The sequence below is a fragment of the Neoarius graeffei genome, chromosome 28 (assembly GCF_027579695.1).
Source record: "Neoarius graeffei isolate fNeoGra1 chromosome 28, fNeoGra1.pri, whole genome shotgun sequence".
Lineage (NCBI taxonomy): Eukaryota > Metazoa > Chordata > Actinopteri > Siluriformes > Ariidae > Neoarius > Neoarius graeffei.
The window spans coordinates 22404888-22423006 of record NC_083596.1 but is presented as its reverse complement, the minus strand read 5'-3'; the positions used below and the strand labels follow the sequence as shown (position 1 = coordinate 22423006).

Here is an 18119-nt window from a genome sequence, read left to right as displayed (position 1 = left end):
GGAGCTACTGAAGGTGAGAAAAGTAAAGTAACAAGTAAGTGCTCACAGAGAGGAGAAAATAACGTGCATATATAATATTTCTGTAGAAAACAGAACAAGGCAGAGAAAAAAACAGATTCAGATAGGAGAGTGCAGGAAGAATCAAAGCACAAGAAGAGTAACGGCAACCACAAAAGCCACAAAAGTTTCTACAGGGGAACATGCACTGCTTCTCTTTGTCTTAGTCTTTAGATGCGCCTGTGACCCCAGTTCATATGAAGTACCGTAATATTACTGAATCCATTTTAGTAATAATGGAAAGGATGGAACAGGTTGAATTTAAATGTGAAATGAGTTTTCTCTGTGAAAAGAGCTCTGGCAGGAGTGACTCAACTCTCAGAGAGAGAGAGAGAGAGAGATGGCACACATAGCAGATGTAATTTGATTTTATACCTGCTGATGGATGAGGCTTTCTATGAGATATGGTGAAAGGTGATGAGCTGCTGATGACAGAGCGAAAAAAGCGGAAGTGGATGTGTTGGGCTGTGGAGGAAAAGACAGAAGTCAGACAGACAGAACAGTCCTATATCAATTCCAGTACCGTGTGTTACTTTAGAAATTAGCTCATAATATTCAAACATCAATTTCTTTGTGCAGCTGGGATAGTGTTAAGTGAAATTACATTACATCACATTTTATTGATTTGATACTTAATATAGGCGGCATGGTGGTGTAGTGGTTAGCGCTGTCACCTCACAGCAAGAAGGTCCTGGGTTCGAGCCCAGCGGCCAGCGAGGGCCTTTCTGTGTGGAATATGCATGTTGTGTCTGTGTGGGCTTCCTCTAGGTGCTTTGGTTTTCCTCACAGTCCAAAGACATGCAGGTTAGGTTAATTGGTGTCTCTAAATTGATTGTAGGTGTGAATGTGAGTGTGAATGGTTGTTTGTGTCTATGTGTCAGCCTTGCAATAACCTGGCGACTTGCCCAGGGTGTACCCCACCTCTCGCCCATAGTCAGCTGGGATAGGCTCCAACTTGCCTGCGACCCTGTAGAACAGGATAAGCGGCTACAGATAATGGATGGATGGATACTTAATATAATAATCTGCTTTGCTCTCCATGTAAAATTGCTCTATTTGTCCTGCATGCTGATGTATAAATGCTTAATCAGGAAGGGTAAAAAAAAAAAAATTCCACTCCATGGCATTAGCATCTTTAACACTTCCCTACCTATGTACCATGTAGGGGTTCTGTTACTGCCTATTGATTTTCTTTTTTATTTTAGTGCTCCATTAGCAAGGAAAGTGTACTAATTTGAAGGTTTATGGAATACTGTACTCTTACTTAAATATGTGCTTATATGCTTAAACATAAATGCCTATTTTAACTGCCAATCACACAGTAAAAAAAAAAATGGAAGCACTGTGAAGGCCAATGAGGGCCCTGGAATGTCACTGTAATATTAGCTATATACATTGGTTTGAATGACATCACATGTCTTCTTTTACATTTGCAGGTTCTGTACACATTCATTAGTAAAAAGCGTACATGGGATTTGAATGAATTTTTAAATAAAGTATAGGCACTCAAGCCACACTAGGTACACTGTATAGCCAAAGGTATGTGGACATCTGACTATCACACCCATATTGCCACAAATTTGGAAGCACACAATTGTATAGAATATCTTTGTATGCTGTAGCATTAAGAATTCCCTTCAATGGAGCTAAGAGACCAACCCAAACCTGTTCCATTATGACAGTGCCTCTATGCGCAAAGCAAGGCACATAAAAACATGGCTTGCCAAGGTTGAGTAGAACAGTGGAAGAACTTGATTAGCCTACACAGAGCCTTGACCTCAGCCCCACTGAACAGCTCTGGGATGAATTAGAACACTGGCTGCATGTCAAGCCTCCTCGCCCATCATCAGAGTCTGATCTCACTAATGCTCTTGTGGCTGAATGGGCAAAAATCCCCATAGTCATGCTCCAAAATCTAGTGGAAAGCCTTTCAGAAGAGTGGTGCAAAGAATAATTTAGTATTAGCACAAAGGGATGACTAGAATCCGGAATGGGATGTCCAAAAAAGCAAATACAGGTGTAATTGGTCAGGTGTCTGCATACTTTTGGCCATATAGTGTATGTATATGTCTGGAAATGTAAGAGGAGATAGCAAATCCAGATCATGACTCCACTCTGGGAGTTCTTTTGGCTCCATACTGTCAATAAGACTCGTTTTGTCCATGTGTTGTTGTTCGGCACATCTTTGGAATTTGTCACGATGCAACTCCTTCTATTTTAATTCACTTATTAAGCATGACAAATCATCAATCAAAACTACAACACAAAATCTCTTTCAGCTCTTTCAGTGTGTTTGAATGTGCTTGCAACATGTGAACAAAGAATTAACCCTAACAAAAGGGCAGAACAATCCTGTAATGCAGCATGACTTGGCATTGATTACTATAACTAATGCGTGGCTACAATGCACAGCAGACCTTCTGTTGTCATTAAGCAATCAGATACAAATGTGCTTTAAAATTGTTGTCTGTTACCTCTGTGGTGAAATGAGGACATAGTCATTGGCACTAGCACAGGGACAGATATATGAATAGATTCTGATGTTCCATTACATAATCCTATATCTATAAACATATTTGACATTCTGAAGACTGAAGAACAAAGAAATGACCACAAATCAAAATGTAAAGACCAGACTTACCTATCATGGCTATCTGTAACTATTTTAACCAAAAGTGAAAGCATAAAAAAAGAAAACAGCAGCTGAAGATCAAATGCCTTTGCTTTGCTCTGGAGCAGGAGTGCAATCTTTGGTCGACTTATGTAAACATGCTTGTAACTGGGCCACTTCCTGGTAATAAAAATAACCATGTCTCAGCCCTTTAGAGCAGGGGCTCACATTTTCATAAAAGTTTTTATTTTAAATTACCAAACAATAAATTGCATCAAAAACAGGTTTAGAACTTGATCTGGTAGTTAAACACGCTTGTGCTCAGTAGGGGAGAGCGGGGTAAGATGAGCCAGAGGGTAAGACGAGCCACCCCGTTTCTAAGAAACAGTAAACAAATGTGACCATGTGACCACATTCAAAGGGGGGCGGGACCATTTACTTACACTTGTGGAGAGGAGCACCACATGTCAAACTAGGTGAGGGAGATATTTATAAAAATGTGTTTTTGTGCTTTCTAAGTCAATTCCATGTTTGTCCACAGTGAAGATAATTTAGAGAAGACAAAAGTAGAATAATATTTAGACACATTAGGGTTAAGTTAGTGGCTTTCTAAGCTATGATATGAATGCTAATAAAAATAATTTTGATTAGCCTAATCCCCTTTATTAGCATTTTTCTACAAAATGGTGGCCACGGGGTAAGACGAGCCATTAGATGTGGGGCAAGTTGAGCCACTGGCTCAACTTACCCCATTGGTGGCTGAGCTTACCCAATATGGATGACACTTAAGTTTTCACATTTACTGGTCATATATGACAACAACATATATATATGACATCAGATGAGGAAGACCAGTTGTTAGATGTGGGGGATTATGTTGTGGCAAAATTCACGGGGAAGAAGAAAGTGCATTTCTTCATTGGCCAGATAATCAAATTGGATGTCTTCGAAATAGAGGCAAGATTTGTCAAAAGAAGCCGGTCATGCCATGGCTCTGCAAGAAAGCCGACCTTTGTCTTCAAAGAGAAAGATAAGGCTGTCCTGTCAAGACAGGATATTGTGAAAAAATTGCCCCACCCCTTTACTGTTGGGGGGACAGCACGGAGGGAGAGGCAAATGGTGTTCCCTTGCAATTTGAACGCTTGGAACATTGAATAATGATGAAATGAATGATGGAATGATTGCTGCATGTTTTAGCAATGTTTTAACCTACTGAAAGAAATAAGATTTTTTGGCACTGTTCTACTGTTTTAGTAATTTCTATAATATAGTATATCTCTCATTCCCTCTCTAACCATCCCTTTTTCTATCTATCTATGCATATCTCTCTCTCTATCCATCTATCTATCCCTCCCTATCCCATCTCGTTCTATCACCTTTCTCTTCATCTCCCCTTCTCTATGCAACGGCCCTATCCCCCACTTGCTTGACTTGACTTGATTCACTGATTGCATTTCTAATAATAAAAGTTGTTTACTTTGTTAACCTAACATGTTTTGTGTTGGCTCAATTTACCCCACACAGTGGCTCATCTTACCCCGTGCATGGGGTAAGTTGAGCCACTTGACATTTTTTTTTCAAGAGGTAATATCACTCTAACCATAAGAGCTTATCAATTATTTTTTGCTCAGATAGTAACAGTACACTTTGAAATTTGGTATGGTGTGTAGACTGGAAGCAAAAATGGCTTTAACATGTAGTTATGATGAAAAATGTAAAAAGTGGCTCATCTTACCCCGCTCTCCCCTAAACTGTAATTCATGCAACCTAATATGAAATAGAAGGAACTTTATTGATAAGTGAGCAGAGAAAAAGGTTGGGAAAAAAAATACATCTATCAGTGTTCCTCTACCAGTGACCGTCACCAATAATCGGTATCAGAATGTTTACATCTTCAGACATATAGATTAAATGACATGTACAGGACCAGTCAAAAGTTTGGACAGGACATGCTTACTCATTCATAGTAATGAATATACCATACCCATATGACAGATGTTTTTTTGGTGTGTGTGTGTGTGTGTGTGTGTGTGTGTGTGTGTGTGTGTGTGTGTTTTATTAAGACAGTGGATACACACTCACTGGCCACTTTAATAGGAGTTTGTTCTTGATTCTAAGATTCCTGCTCTTGGCTGCAGGAAATGGAACCCAATGTAGTCTTCTGCTGTTGCATGCTGAGATGCTTTTCTGCTCACCGTAGTTGCAAAGAGTTGCTATATCTTTCCTGGCATCTCAAACCAATCTGGCCATTTTCCTCTGACCTCTCTTATCAACAAGTTGTTTCCACCCACAGAACTGTCGCTTACTCAATGTTTTTTTTTTGTTTGTTTGTTTTGTTTTTAGCAACTTTCTGTGTAAACTCTAGAGACTGTTATGTGAAAACCCCAGGAGATCAGCAGTTTCTGAAATACTCAAACCAGTCAATCTAGCACCAAAATCCATGCCACAATGAAAGTCACAGAGATCACAATTTTTCCCATTCTGATGTTTGAAGTGAACATTAACCAAAGCTCTTGGTTTGTATCTGCATGATTTTATGCGTTGTGCTGCCATCAAGGAATTGGCTGATTAGATAAAACAGCATGTGCATGGGTGTACCTAATAAAGTGGCTGGTGAGTGTATAAAGTCTACACATCCCTGTTCAAATTGCAGGCTTTTGTGAAGTAAAAAAAAAAGTCAGATCTTTTCCTAAATTTAATTCATGAGGGGAAAAAAAGGAACATTTTGGGGAGAAAAAAAACCCACAAACCTAGTTGCATAGTTGTGTACACCACTTAACTAATACTTTGTTGAAGTACTTTTTGCCTGTAATGTAACACTCCGTCATTTTGGGTAAATGCCTAACAGTTTAGCGTATCTTTGTTTGACAGTTTTCTTCCATTCCTCCTTGCAAAAAATTGTTCCAGATCTATCAAATTGTGAGGAGATCTCCTGTGCATAGCCATCTTCTAGTCATTCCACAGGTTTTTGTTTGGATTTTGATCTGGACTCTGACTGGGTCATTCCAAAACACTGGTCTTCACCTTCTGAAGCCATTGCTTTATTGAATTGGGTTTTTGTTTTGGGTCATTTATGTGCTTCAGTTGTGTAACAAAAGCCTGCAGGTTTTATGCCAAAATAGATTGGCATTTAGAGCTATCCATTATTTCCTCTGTCTTCACTATTGAGGTATTTCACTCACGTGACCAAGTCATGTGATGCTGCCATTTTGGACGGCACGGCTCGAATCCGTTTGAATGCGAGGAAGGCGACAAACGAAAAACATAAAAGAAAAAGGAGCGAGATGCAGAAAACACCTTCACTATCCAGCGACGTAGGGCATTTACAGGGCGAGCAGAAGGAGAGGTATTTGCAAAAATTGAGGTTAGCAGGCTTAGAGAACAACGTTTACCTGCTTCCACCAGGATTGTTCACTGACGTACGGAAGTACACGAAGCCCTCGTCTTTACCTGACTTCGGCCCACATGATCTGTATACCTATGTCGTTAAAAACCCATCGCCATACACAGGTATTGATCTGAAAGCGTATAAGAGTTTGGATACCTCCAAATATTTTGTGTCAGGCTGGGTAACATGCCTACATCAGCGGGTCGTCCCTGGAGCCGGTGGTCGCCATCTTATTACAGCTAAGGTTTGTTCACATTTTCATTTACTTTCGGTCCTCAGGATAAACAAAATGTTATTAAATGTCACTGAAATAACTTCTTAGTCTGTTGAGACATGGCTCGTTATAAATTTGCTGTTACCAGAAATGACCAAGAACTATATTATTAGGGTCGGTGTAGTTGTAGTAGTGTATTAGCAACTAGCTGTTAGCACTAGCTAATGTTAACAACATCATAGCTGGTATGTTACTGTAGCAATGTTTACGTTCAGTCATTTGGATGACTGTTAAAACCTTTCAGTCTCAAGTTTTTCCTTTACTGGATTTACTAGTTCACTGAGCTAGCGTGCTCAGGCAAGCTGGGAGCTAGCGCGCGGTAGCCGGCGGCCGCCGGCTTGCCCGAGCGCGCGCTAGCCGGCCGCCGCCGGGTTGCCCGAGCGCGCGCTAGCCGGCGGCCGCCGGCTTGCCCGAGCGCGCTAGCTCCCAGCTTGCCCGAGCACGCTAGCTCAGTAAACTAGTAAATCCAGTAAAGGAAAAACTTGAGACTGAAAGGTTTTAACAGTCATCCAAATGACTGAACGTAAACATTGCTACAGTAACATACCAGCTACTGTTGTTGACATTAGCTAGCTTGACGTTCAAAATGGCGGACACCGGGGCGTCACGTGACCCTTTGACGTCAGGTGAAATACCTCAATACCCAGTCCCAGCTGAAGAGAAGCAGCCCTATAGCACCATGCTTCATTCTGTTCTTTGGGTGAGAATCTATCTTTGCACCATATTTTATAATTATGCCAAAAGAGTTTACTATGTTGGTGTCATCAGACTATAACACATTTTGCCTCAATTTGAGGTCTTGTTTATTTCTTGTAATTTTTTTTTTTACAGTTTTTCATTCACAAATTATAACAACAAATAGGCCACACAAGGCAAATAAACATCTCATCTCATCTCATTATCTCTAGCCGCTTTATCCTTCTACAGGGTTGCAGGCAAGCTGGAGCCTATCCCAGCTGACTACGGGTGAAAGGCGGGGTACACCCTGGACAAGTCGCCAGGTCATCACAGGGCTGACACATAGACACAGACAACCATTCACACTCACATTCACACCTATGGTCAATTTAGAGTCACCAGTTAACCTAACCTGCATGTCTTTGGACTGTGGGGGAAACCGGAGCACCCGGAGGAAACCCACGCGGACACGGGGAGAACATGCAAACTCCGCACAGAAAGGCCCTCGCCGGCCACGGGGCTCGAACCCGGACCTTCTTGCTGTGAGGCGACAGCACTAACCACTACACCACCATGCCGCCCGCAAATAAACATGTCATATAAATATATATTCTAAAATTTAAGCTTAATTTAAACCACCAGAACCCTAAGAGTTCAATTTTTGTCTCATCAGACCAGATTTCATCATGTTCCCAGAGTACTTTCAGTGCCTGCCATATGTCATCTGTCTTATCACTCTACCATAAAGATCTGATTGACATGGGGTCTCTTCTGAGATAGTTGTCCTTCTGGCAGGATCTCTACAGTGGACTTCTGAAACTCTGTCAGTGTGGCCATTGTCTTGTCTGTCACCTCCCCAACCAAGGCCCTTCTAGCTTGGTTTTTGAATTTAACCATACATCTACTGTACCTAGGAATAGTCCTGGAGGTTCTTAACTTATTCCATCTCACGGCTAATGTGCTCCTGGAAACATTCAAAGTTTTAGAAATGTTTTTAAAACCTGGCACAGATGTATGTTTCGACAATATTTGATTGCAAAAGTCTTTAACAAGAAACATTTAATTTAATTATTTTAATGGCAACTTCTTTACATATACCTAAAACCTTACACAATACTGAAAACTCTGTGTGTGTGTGTGTGTGTGTGTGTGTGTGTGTGTGTGTGTGTGTGTGTGTGTGTAAAATTAGATAAGATTTCTGTGCAGATTTCTGATTGAGTAGTGCTGACTTAATTTTTTGGCGACATTACGGTAATAATGATTTGAGTTTTATTTGATAGAATGGTTTAGATGAAGGTCATCGATTTGAAGCCTGCTTGCTCATGACATTGAACCAGATTCAAAAGAAATATAACATTCCACAATACTGCTTTTATCAATATATCCAACTTGAACAGGCATTAAGAGCAAAATCAACACAATTTCTACTGTCTTTATGTATGTGAGCTCATGAAAATCAGAAATCCAGTATCTCAAAATATTAGAATATTTCATTTCAAGTTTGAATAAAACAGTATAAATACTGTGTATCTCACGGTCTAGTTCAGTACACACAATCACAGTCATGGGAAAGACTGCTGACTTGACAGTTGTCCAGAAGATGATCATTGACACCCTCCACAAGGAGGGTAAGCCATAGAAGGTAATTACTGAAAAGGCTGGCTGGAAAAGGTGCACAAGCAACAGGGATCACTGCAGCCTTGAGAGGATTGTCAAGAAAAGGCGATTCAAGAACTTGGGAGAGCTTCACAAGGAGTGGACTAAGGCTGGTGTTAGTGCATCAAGAGCCACCACACACAAACGTCATCAGGAAAGGGGCTACAACTGTCACATTCCTAATATCAAACCACTCCTGAACCAGAGACAATGTCAGAAGCGTCTTACCTGGGCTAAAGAGAGAAAGAACTGGACTGTTGTTTCATAGTGGACCAACACCAGCATATGACATGGCCCCACAGATCATCACAGACTACAGAAACTTCACACTGGACTTCAAACACCTTGGATTCTGTGCCTCTCCACTCTTTCTCCAGACTCTAGGACCTTGATTTCCAAATGAAATGCAAAATTTACTTTCACCTGAAAAGAGGATGAGCAACAGTCCAATTCTTTCTCTCCTTAGCCCAGGTAAGATGCTTCCGACATTGTCTCTGGTTGTCTCGTTCACTATGCTCACTCATGAAATATGTTCACCACTTGAAGCATGTAACTTCAAGTATAACTTACTGCAATTGCAAGATACCATAACATCAATCCCTACTGCAAAATGGTCTTCCAGTCTTAACACAGAGGTCTCTGCTATTGACTAGAAATCAGTATTCAATGACACATTTGAAATGTCAGGCAATACTAAAATTTTGTTTATACACAGAGTTCATATTCATCTCATCTCATTATCTCTAGCCGCTTTATCCTGTTCTACAGGGTCGCAGGCAAGCTGGAGCCTATCCCAGCTGACTACAGGCGAAAGGCGGGGTACACCCTGGACAAGTTGCCAGGTCATCACAGGGCTGACACATAGACACAGACAACCATTCACACTCACATTCACACCTACGGTCAATTTAGAGTCACCAGTTAACCTAACCTGCATGTCTTTGGACTGTGGGGGAAACCGGAGCACCCGGAGGAAACCCACGCGGACACAGGGAGAACATGCAAACTCCGCACAGAAAGGCCCTCGCCGGCCACGGGGCTCAAACCCGGACCTTCTTGCTGTGAGGCGACAGCGCTAACCACTACACCACCGTGCCGCCCAGAGTTCATATTATTACATACAAACTTTGTCTTATGGGCTGACAAAACAGCAACACTGTCCAAACACAATAGATGACTACCTACACTTGTCCACTCATGCACACATTTTGGTTGGAAGTAATGGGAAGGCGGTCTACAATCCTTATCCTCAGCATCCTTAATGCTCCTGTAGCTGTATTATTAGGTGATCTCTTCACAACACAAATAGCCCCAAAACATAAACCATTTATCTTAACATCCATAACAATCGTGAAAACTGTCATTTTACTCAAATGGAAAGACCATACCAAGTTTTCAACCTTATCCTAGTTTAACCTTTCTGCAGAACACACTTCCAGTAGGAAAACTCACATCAACCTGTAATGGAACACAAAAATCATTTCAAGATGCATGGAGCATGCAAATATCTAGACAGTTGACTTCCCTTACTATTACCTTTCTTTTTTTCCTTCCTTTTTCTTTAATTTGATTACTTATTTTACCTTAGGTTTGATTCATCCTTTTAAAAAAATAGATAAGTACTACGGACAATAATGTGCATCTCCTTCCTCAACCTGCTACTTTCACTATCACTTAATTCAAACCCTTTAGAATACATTTCCTTTTCTCTTTCTTTTAATGGTTCCCCCAGTTAATTTGTTATATTCCTGTTGTCTGTTCTTCTTTTTGTCCCCTCTCTGTGATAAGTATACATGTTTAAAGTTAAAAACATTAAGAAATCCTCTATGGTGGTGTAGTGGTTAGCAGGGCCGTAACTACCATTGAGGACACCGAGGTCATGTCCTCGGCATTTTTTTCCCATGGTATTTTTTTTTTCACTCAGAAATGTGAAATTAATATATGATGAAAATCGTTCTGACTTTGATCGGTGGAAAATTCTAAATTCAGCTTGCATCCCCCTGTTCTCATTTGTTTGTCTAAAAATAAAGTCCACATAATCATTTTTAAACGAAGCTGAAATATCCGACATTGGAAACATTTCATATTAGGCAGCCTCGCGATAGTCAGCTAAGCACCGCGGGATATACAAGAGTTGAGACGTGTTCTCATCAAGGTCCGGCTCCGCAGCCAGTCAGTTTGTCAATTAGTCGTGGAATCTGAAAATTGACATAAGATGAAGAAGTCTACTACACTAAAACAAACCAAACTCAGCTCTGGAAAGTCAACAAGTGAGAGAAAAAGAAAGAGGGAAGAAGGTGAGTTAATTTTGCCAGTCACTGACAGTTATGTGCCGGAATGCTTATGATCATTAACAGTGCAATTTTAATTAGCATTTCAAGCAACAACAGTCGAAGCCACTTAGCTAGATAGGATTTTCGTTTTCCAGGCAGCACAAACTCTTTTATTCTCTCTCGTCTCGATTTGATTTGGTGCGTTTCAGATCAGAAAAGGCTGGACAGTCGTGACCTGTTGTTTATGAAGTTATTGGGTACTGACGAGACTTGAGCTATTTTGCTAACTTACCAGACTATAGGCTAACGTGAACCCAAGACACTATTGTTTTGATCATTGGTTGTATTTTCGAACGGAAATGAAAACGGGTAGCAAACTTATTATGTTCACATTTTATTTACAACATGATGTACCACCTCTGACTGCTTTCTGTCAATCATGAAGAGCCCAGCCGCGATCACAGCTCCTCCTCCGATCACCAGCTGGAGATGAGCCTCCTCTCGGGAAGTCTTGTCCCGCCCCTCTTATTGACCCCCATCTCCAGTGAGGCTCAGTCTCCGAATGTAGCGTTTTAGGCTACGTTTACATTAGACCGTATCTGTCTCGTTTTCTTCGCGGATGCACTGTCCGTTTACATTAAACCCCCTGGAAACGCCAGGAAACGGGAATCCACGTCCACGTATTCAATCCAGATCGTGTCAGCTCCGGTGCTGTGTAAACATTCAGAATACACGAATACGCTGTGCTGAGCTCTAGCTGGCGTCGTCATTGGACAACGTCACTGTGACATCCACCTTCCTGATTCGCTGGCGTTGGTCATGTGACGCGACTGCTGAAAAACGGCGCAGACTTCCGCCTTGTATCACCTTTCATTAAAGAGTATAAAAGTATGAAAATACTGCAAATACTGATGCAAATACTGCCCATTGTGTAGTTATGATTGTCTTTAGGCTTGCCATCCTTCCATTTGCAAATAGTAAGTGATATGCGCTGGGATCACACACACAGCGGCTCAGTCCCGAATCGTGGCTTGTTCACTTCACTCGCGCGCTGTGTGAGCTGCGCAGGGCCGGAGTGCGCACCCTCCAGAGGGCACTCGCTGTTCAGGGCGGAGTGATTTGGAGCGCAGGATGCCTGTGGAGCCGAGCGTATCCGTGTATTAGGCTTGCCATCCTTCTACTTGCAAGTGGTGAGCCTTGCGTGGCTTGCCATCCTTCTACTTGCAAGTGGTGAGCCTTGCGCATGCCCTAAATGCACTGGGATCATGTTACGCGCCGTCTGAAATGCACTGGGATCATGTTATGCACCGTCTGAAATGCACTGGGATCATGTTACGTGCCGTCTGAAATGCACTGGGATCATGTTACGCGCCGTCTAAAGTCATGTGATTAGCGTATCCGCGTATTGGCGTTGCTGTGTGCACGGCTAACAGTTTTAGTGTAAACGCGAATCATTTTAAGAACGTTAATCTGATGATCCGCTGATTCGACGTAATGTAAACGTAGCCTTAGTCAGTTTTGTCCAATAACCGTCTAGTATTTTGCTATTGAAAAGGGCATATATTTTTTAAAAAGCAATTGAAGTCCATTCAGGCTCGACTAGATTGCGTTGTCACTCTCACTCACACTAACTCACTCATTCTCACTCTCACACTCTCATTCTCACTCACACTCTCTCTCTCACTCACTCACTCATTCTCACTCACACTAACTCACTCACTCACTCATTCTCACTCACACTAACTCACTCACACTCTCATTCTCACTCACTCACACTCTCATTCTCACTCACTCACACTCTCTCTCTCACTCACTCACTCACTCACTCACTCACTCACTCACTCACTCACTCACACTAACTCACTCACACACACTCTCTCACTCACACACACTCTCTCACTCACACACACTCCATCACTCACTCAAACTCTCTCTCATTCACTCACTCACTCACTCACTCACTCACTCACTCACTCACTCACGCACGCACACACGCACGCACGCACACAAAATACTTTTGTGATCGTGCAGTTTTGAAATTGTTAAAATAAACATGTTCACCTACATGTTCATCTTGTTGGGCTTGTGATTTTGACTCGTTTCCAAAATGTATGAAAAGTCACCATATTAGGACTTTTTTTTTTTTTTTTTGGCAAATAAGATGTATCGCAATGTTTGACCTCGGTATTTGAAAAATCCTGGTTACGGCCCTGGTGGTTAGCACTGTCACCTCACAGCAAGAAGGTCCTGGGTTCCAGCTCAGTGGCCAGCAAGGGCCTTTCTGTGTGGAGTTTGCATGTTCTCCCTGTGTCGGTGTGGGTTTCCCCTACAGTCCAAAGGTTAATTGGTGGCTCTAAATTGACTGTAGGTGTGAATGTGAGTATGAATGGTCGTTTGTCTGTGTGTCAGCCCTGCAATAACCTGGTGACTTGTCCAGGGTGTACCCCATCTCTCGCCCATAGTCAGCTGGGATAGGCTCCAGCTTGCCTGTGACCCTGTAGGACAGAATAAGTGGCTATGGATAGCTGGATGGATGGAAATCCTCCACAGAGGGGTAGGGTGGTGGGCGAATGAATGAATGAGTTATCTTGGCCATAAGGTTCCCTTGAGGTGACTATCATGTTAGTTGTAGCTAATGCTGTGTTCAGTTTTTATTTATCGCGTATGTAATGAATCAATTAAGGTAGATTTTATTATGCATACTTGCCAACCCTCCCGATTTCGGTGGGAGGCTCCCGATTTTAGCCTCCATCTCCCATCTCCCAATCATATTTGTTAAAAACTGGATAATCTCCCGGTTTTGGGAAATCCCTACCGCCAAGTTAAAAATACTCCCGATTATGTCCAATCAGAATCGTATGAGAAACACTGCTGACGTCAACTGATTTTTAACCAATCAACGAACAGAATGACAGTCACTTCCGTAATGTAGGATTCACCCAGGCTGGCTGACATTTTTTACAAGCATTCATTCATCATGGCCACTAAACCCAATACCAAACGACAAAAATATGAATGCAGATACCAGGTTGCATGGGAGAATGAATTTCCATGGATAAGCAAATGTTCGACCAGCCAGTTACATATTTTAAGGTAAAGATACCTTAAATCAGAATATAATGGACATTTGAGTGTGAAATTAAACTAGTCTTCCATACCATTTCAGAAACAAACTGTACAACTTCTAAAGTGTTGAGTGAAATTTTGCATGACAGAGAATTTGTTTGGTGAGTGTATTTGAATAGTGTGGGAGTGTCTTAGTGCTATTTTGAATTTATGTTTGAAAGTTTTAAGTGAAAGTTTACAAGTGAATTATCTGGAAAGTGATTGATTTTGACAGAGTTTGAAGTGAAAGATTACTAGCAGGGCTTTGAACCGGAATTTTTTTCCTATTGGTTCGTTCCGAACAGAAACGGAATTTTAACGTTTCCGGTTTTGGGTTCCACCATTAAATAGACGTTCCCGAACCGGTTAGAACAAAAAAATTTCGTTCCCGGAACGGTTAATTACGTTCCCTGTCAGCTGTTTAACAAATGGCTATAAAATTATGTCTCTGTCTCATCCAGCTTAAGCCAAATGTAGGCTAATTCTATTACAACCTTCATTAAATAAGACAAGAAATAATTCAAAACAATTATTATTTCAAATGTTGGCGATTTGGATTCTCAGTATGTCTTCCCATCTACACAAACAGAAAAAGTGCCAAAAATGAAAGATAATTCGTTTAGTGTGTTACCAAAGGCTAGTCAGGCCCTATAGAGGGCTACCGCATGACGTCACCGCGCCGCGAGATTTTGTTAGGCGCCATATTGGAAGACCAAGTACACATCTATGCAAGTACATACATACATAAAACAAACTACACCTGAAATGTAGCCAGGGCCGGTTCTGCCCTAATCTGGACCCGGGTGCAACATCGCACAACCCCCCCCCCCCCCCCCCCCCAAAAAACAGTCTAAATCAGGACAACCATCACATAACTATAACTATAAACATTTTATATCAACTATTTTAACTAAATGGGCTATAATAAATAAGCCTGCAGGCAGCCACGGCGGGCTGCCTCAGAAAAGTAACCATTTGTCCTACCTTAAAACTCGTTTTGCATTTTCTGCCTCCTTTTTTGTATTTTCGACCCTCCATTTATTTTCTTTCCTTTTCTGAAAACCCGATTTGTGTCCAGACATTTTGTTCTGCTACCAACGAACTAACTCGTCAGGTCTCGTCTCTCGAGCCCGCGATGATTCCCGTGGGAAGGGCAACAATTGATACATTTTTACAAACAGCCAATAGGGAGGTTGCAACGTTCAGGCTCTTCTTTGCTCAGACACTCAGTAATGCACTTACTCACTAGTAGTCCACCTTCCCGCTCTCTCCATTCAATCAGCGAACGTCACACAGGAAGTGAACCCCAGCGGGTCATAGAAACTTGCGCAGGAGAAGAATTACTATTTGTAGGCTACAGAAACTTTGAGGAACGAAATAAAAACCGGTATTAACCGGTTACCATTATTTTTAATAAGCGTTTCTGTTCCGGAACATAAAAAATAATAAAGTTTCTGGTTTCGTTTCTGTTCCATGTGAAATAGAAAAAGTTCCCGGTTTTCGTTTTCGTTCCTTGAACCGGTTCAAAGCCCTGATTACTAGTGAGTGTATTTTGGTCGGACTAAAATGTTGCATGCGAGTGAATTTCTTTGTGGAGTATATTTTGATAGTATGGTAGTATTTATAGTGCCATTTTTAAATTTTGTATGAAAACTTTCAGTCAAAGTTTGCAAACAAGCAAATTCCTTTGATGCATTCCGATAGGATTTCTAGCGCTTTTTAAAAATTCTGTTGGAAAGTGTTTAGTGAGAGAGATGCATTTTAGTAGTGCTAAGACAGTGCAGTATTTATTTAATTGAGTTGTTATTATTTTGGTTAAATCTTATTAAAATTTAATTTCTATATGATATTATAGTTCTCTGTATTTTTACACGAGCTTGCAGAAGGAAAACACATTTGATGCAATTCAATAATACTTTCATTCACTGTGACTATTTTAAGAAATTATAAACATTCTTCTAAAGCATTGCTTGTGTTATTTTCTGTGTATGTATACAATATTCAGGCATGAGATTTTTCAGCTCAAAATCTGATTTAAGACTTCCCTTTCATTGTTATTAGATTAAAATTCAAGACAAGAGTATTATTTCAGATGGTTCACTCTGAGCTCTCTCATGCCTGATACATGAATCCCATAACCGAGAGTAACTGATAGAACAATATCAGCAATTCAAAAACTCTTTAATTGTATAAATCTGAAATGGTTTGCAATTAATTGGGATCCACTGTTTTTTATCGTTTCAACCGCGCATTATAGCCTCGTCCGACTGAAAAGGTCGTTCATGCACTTTTCTCCCCCATGAGAATTTTGAAAATTTGGCATGTATGATTATAGCATAGACATATAAACATAGATGCCGCCTTCTGCGTAGAATCATACGGCATCCTCACCGCCATATTGGATGTGGCAAAGTGGAGATTCTTCAACCGTCTCTGGTATAGCGTCTAGACAGTAGCCGAGAATAAAGATGCCTCATTCATGTGCTGCGTTTAACTGTACCAACAGGTTTACCGTCCAAACGAGATCACATGGGATTACCTTTCACAGGTGAGACTGGAAAAATACTTTTCGTTGTATTTGGTCATTATAACATAATTTTACGAACAGATTTTTCTGACTTTGTGGCTAATATGAAGTCTCGTGCATAATAGCCGCTCGGTGAAACCTGTCTCCAAACAACGAAGTATTTCCTTCGTAACTACGCTGATTGTTGCTAGTTGCTTAGCTAACTTTTCACATACTATGTAGGTTTCCCAAAAATAAAGACATGAAAAAGCAGTGGGAGACAGCTGTGCGACGGGAAGGGTTTTCTGCTACTCCGTCATCCATGCTCTGCAGTGAACACTTCAGAAAGGAGGATTTTGACAGAACAGGTCAGACAGTCAGGATCAGAGAGGGAGCTGTTCCTTCAGTCTTCAGTTTCCCAGCTCATCTCCACCAGGTAGGTGTATAGTTATAAGCAGTGAGAATTAGATAATACAGTGCCACACTATGATGAACGTTTTTGAACGTAAGATGAATGTTTTTAATCTTTCTGAATGTGAAGGAATCAGTGATGTATTTTGTTTTGGTATGACGTTAGAACCTGGCCGAACTCAGTTTGGCGGTCATTCAGCTCACTTTATTCAACGAGAGTAGGTCTGTGTGGTGACTCAATAAATAAAACAGTACATTTTTATTTTCATTCACTATTTCCAGTTTTTCCACTATTTCTATAATTTATCATATTCAGTCTTGTAGGTTGGTTATTTTGGCCTCAGGTTTTGGTAGCTTGCTACGGTATGCTGACTGATTAGCTTACCTGAGCTATCTATCGCATATCTGTCGCTAGTTTGCAGTGTACAGGGTATTTCGCACACTATTTATAACCATCACATTAAAAGTTATATATGTTGTTTTGATGCCTGTTTGTTTCCCAAATATATATGTGTGTGTCTTAATGGGTGAATAAAAGGCATCGAGTTAAATTAGGGTGACCAGACGTCCCGACAGTCCCGATTTGGGGTTGTGTGTCCCAAGTCCCGACAAAAGTCTGTCGGGACACGGATATGTCCCAGTTTTCACCACTTGCGACATTTGTGACTGAGCAGCGTGGGAATCATTAGCGGAGAAATGTCTGCATTTACTATTTTAATGAATTGACAGGAAACACAAACTTTCCTGGTTACTGCCCCCTGGCCCTGTGGCATGGGTGTTTATTTAGCCACATTATTCCAGACAACAGAACGTGTTGCCATGCAACAATAAAATAAACATTAACTGGCGCGAATGTTCTTTGTCTAGCAGCTAGCAGCAGTAATGCCGCAGCAATTATGCCGAAAAGAAAATGTACCTTTTCCAAAGATTTACAGGGCACCTACCCCTTCCTCCGAGAGGTGCAGAACAATGCGCACGAAGCCTACTGCACACACTGTAAGTGTTTTGTTCTTGTACTGAGTTGGGTAGCCTATGCTGCAAATGATGTGCGCTCCTGTGGGGGCTTTCCTCGGGCTGTCGCCCCTCTCCTCCTTTACTGCTGTTTTGTTTGAGTGTATATTTACAGAAGCCGCGAGAGGCCCTTCATATAATCTTTTTTT

At 41.2% G+C, this 18119-nt stretch overlaps 1 protein-coding gene across 1 annotated transcript in view; it reads right to left on the bottom strand.

The window, feature by feature from the left end:
• The window catches only part of LOC132875832 (carotenoid-cleaving dioxygenase, mitochondrial-like), a 35682-nt gene extending 32803 nt beyond the window's left edge, over positions 1–2879 (bottom strand). Inside the window, exons 1-2 of the mRNA XM_060912931.1 lie at positions 2699–2879; positions 433–522 (exon numbers count right to left, since the gene is read on the bottom strand). Of these exons, the coding sequence (XP_060768914.1) occupies positions 433–522; positions 2699–2705 (97 nt within the window). The 5' untranslated portion in view covers positions 2706–2879. The remainder of the gene's footprint in view (positions 1–432; positions 523–2698) is intronic.
• Between the last annotated feature and the right edge of the window lie 15240 nt (positions 2880–18119).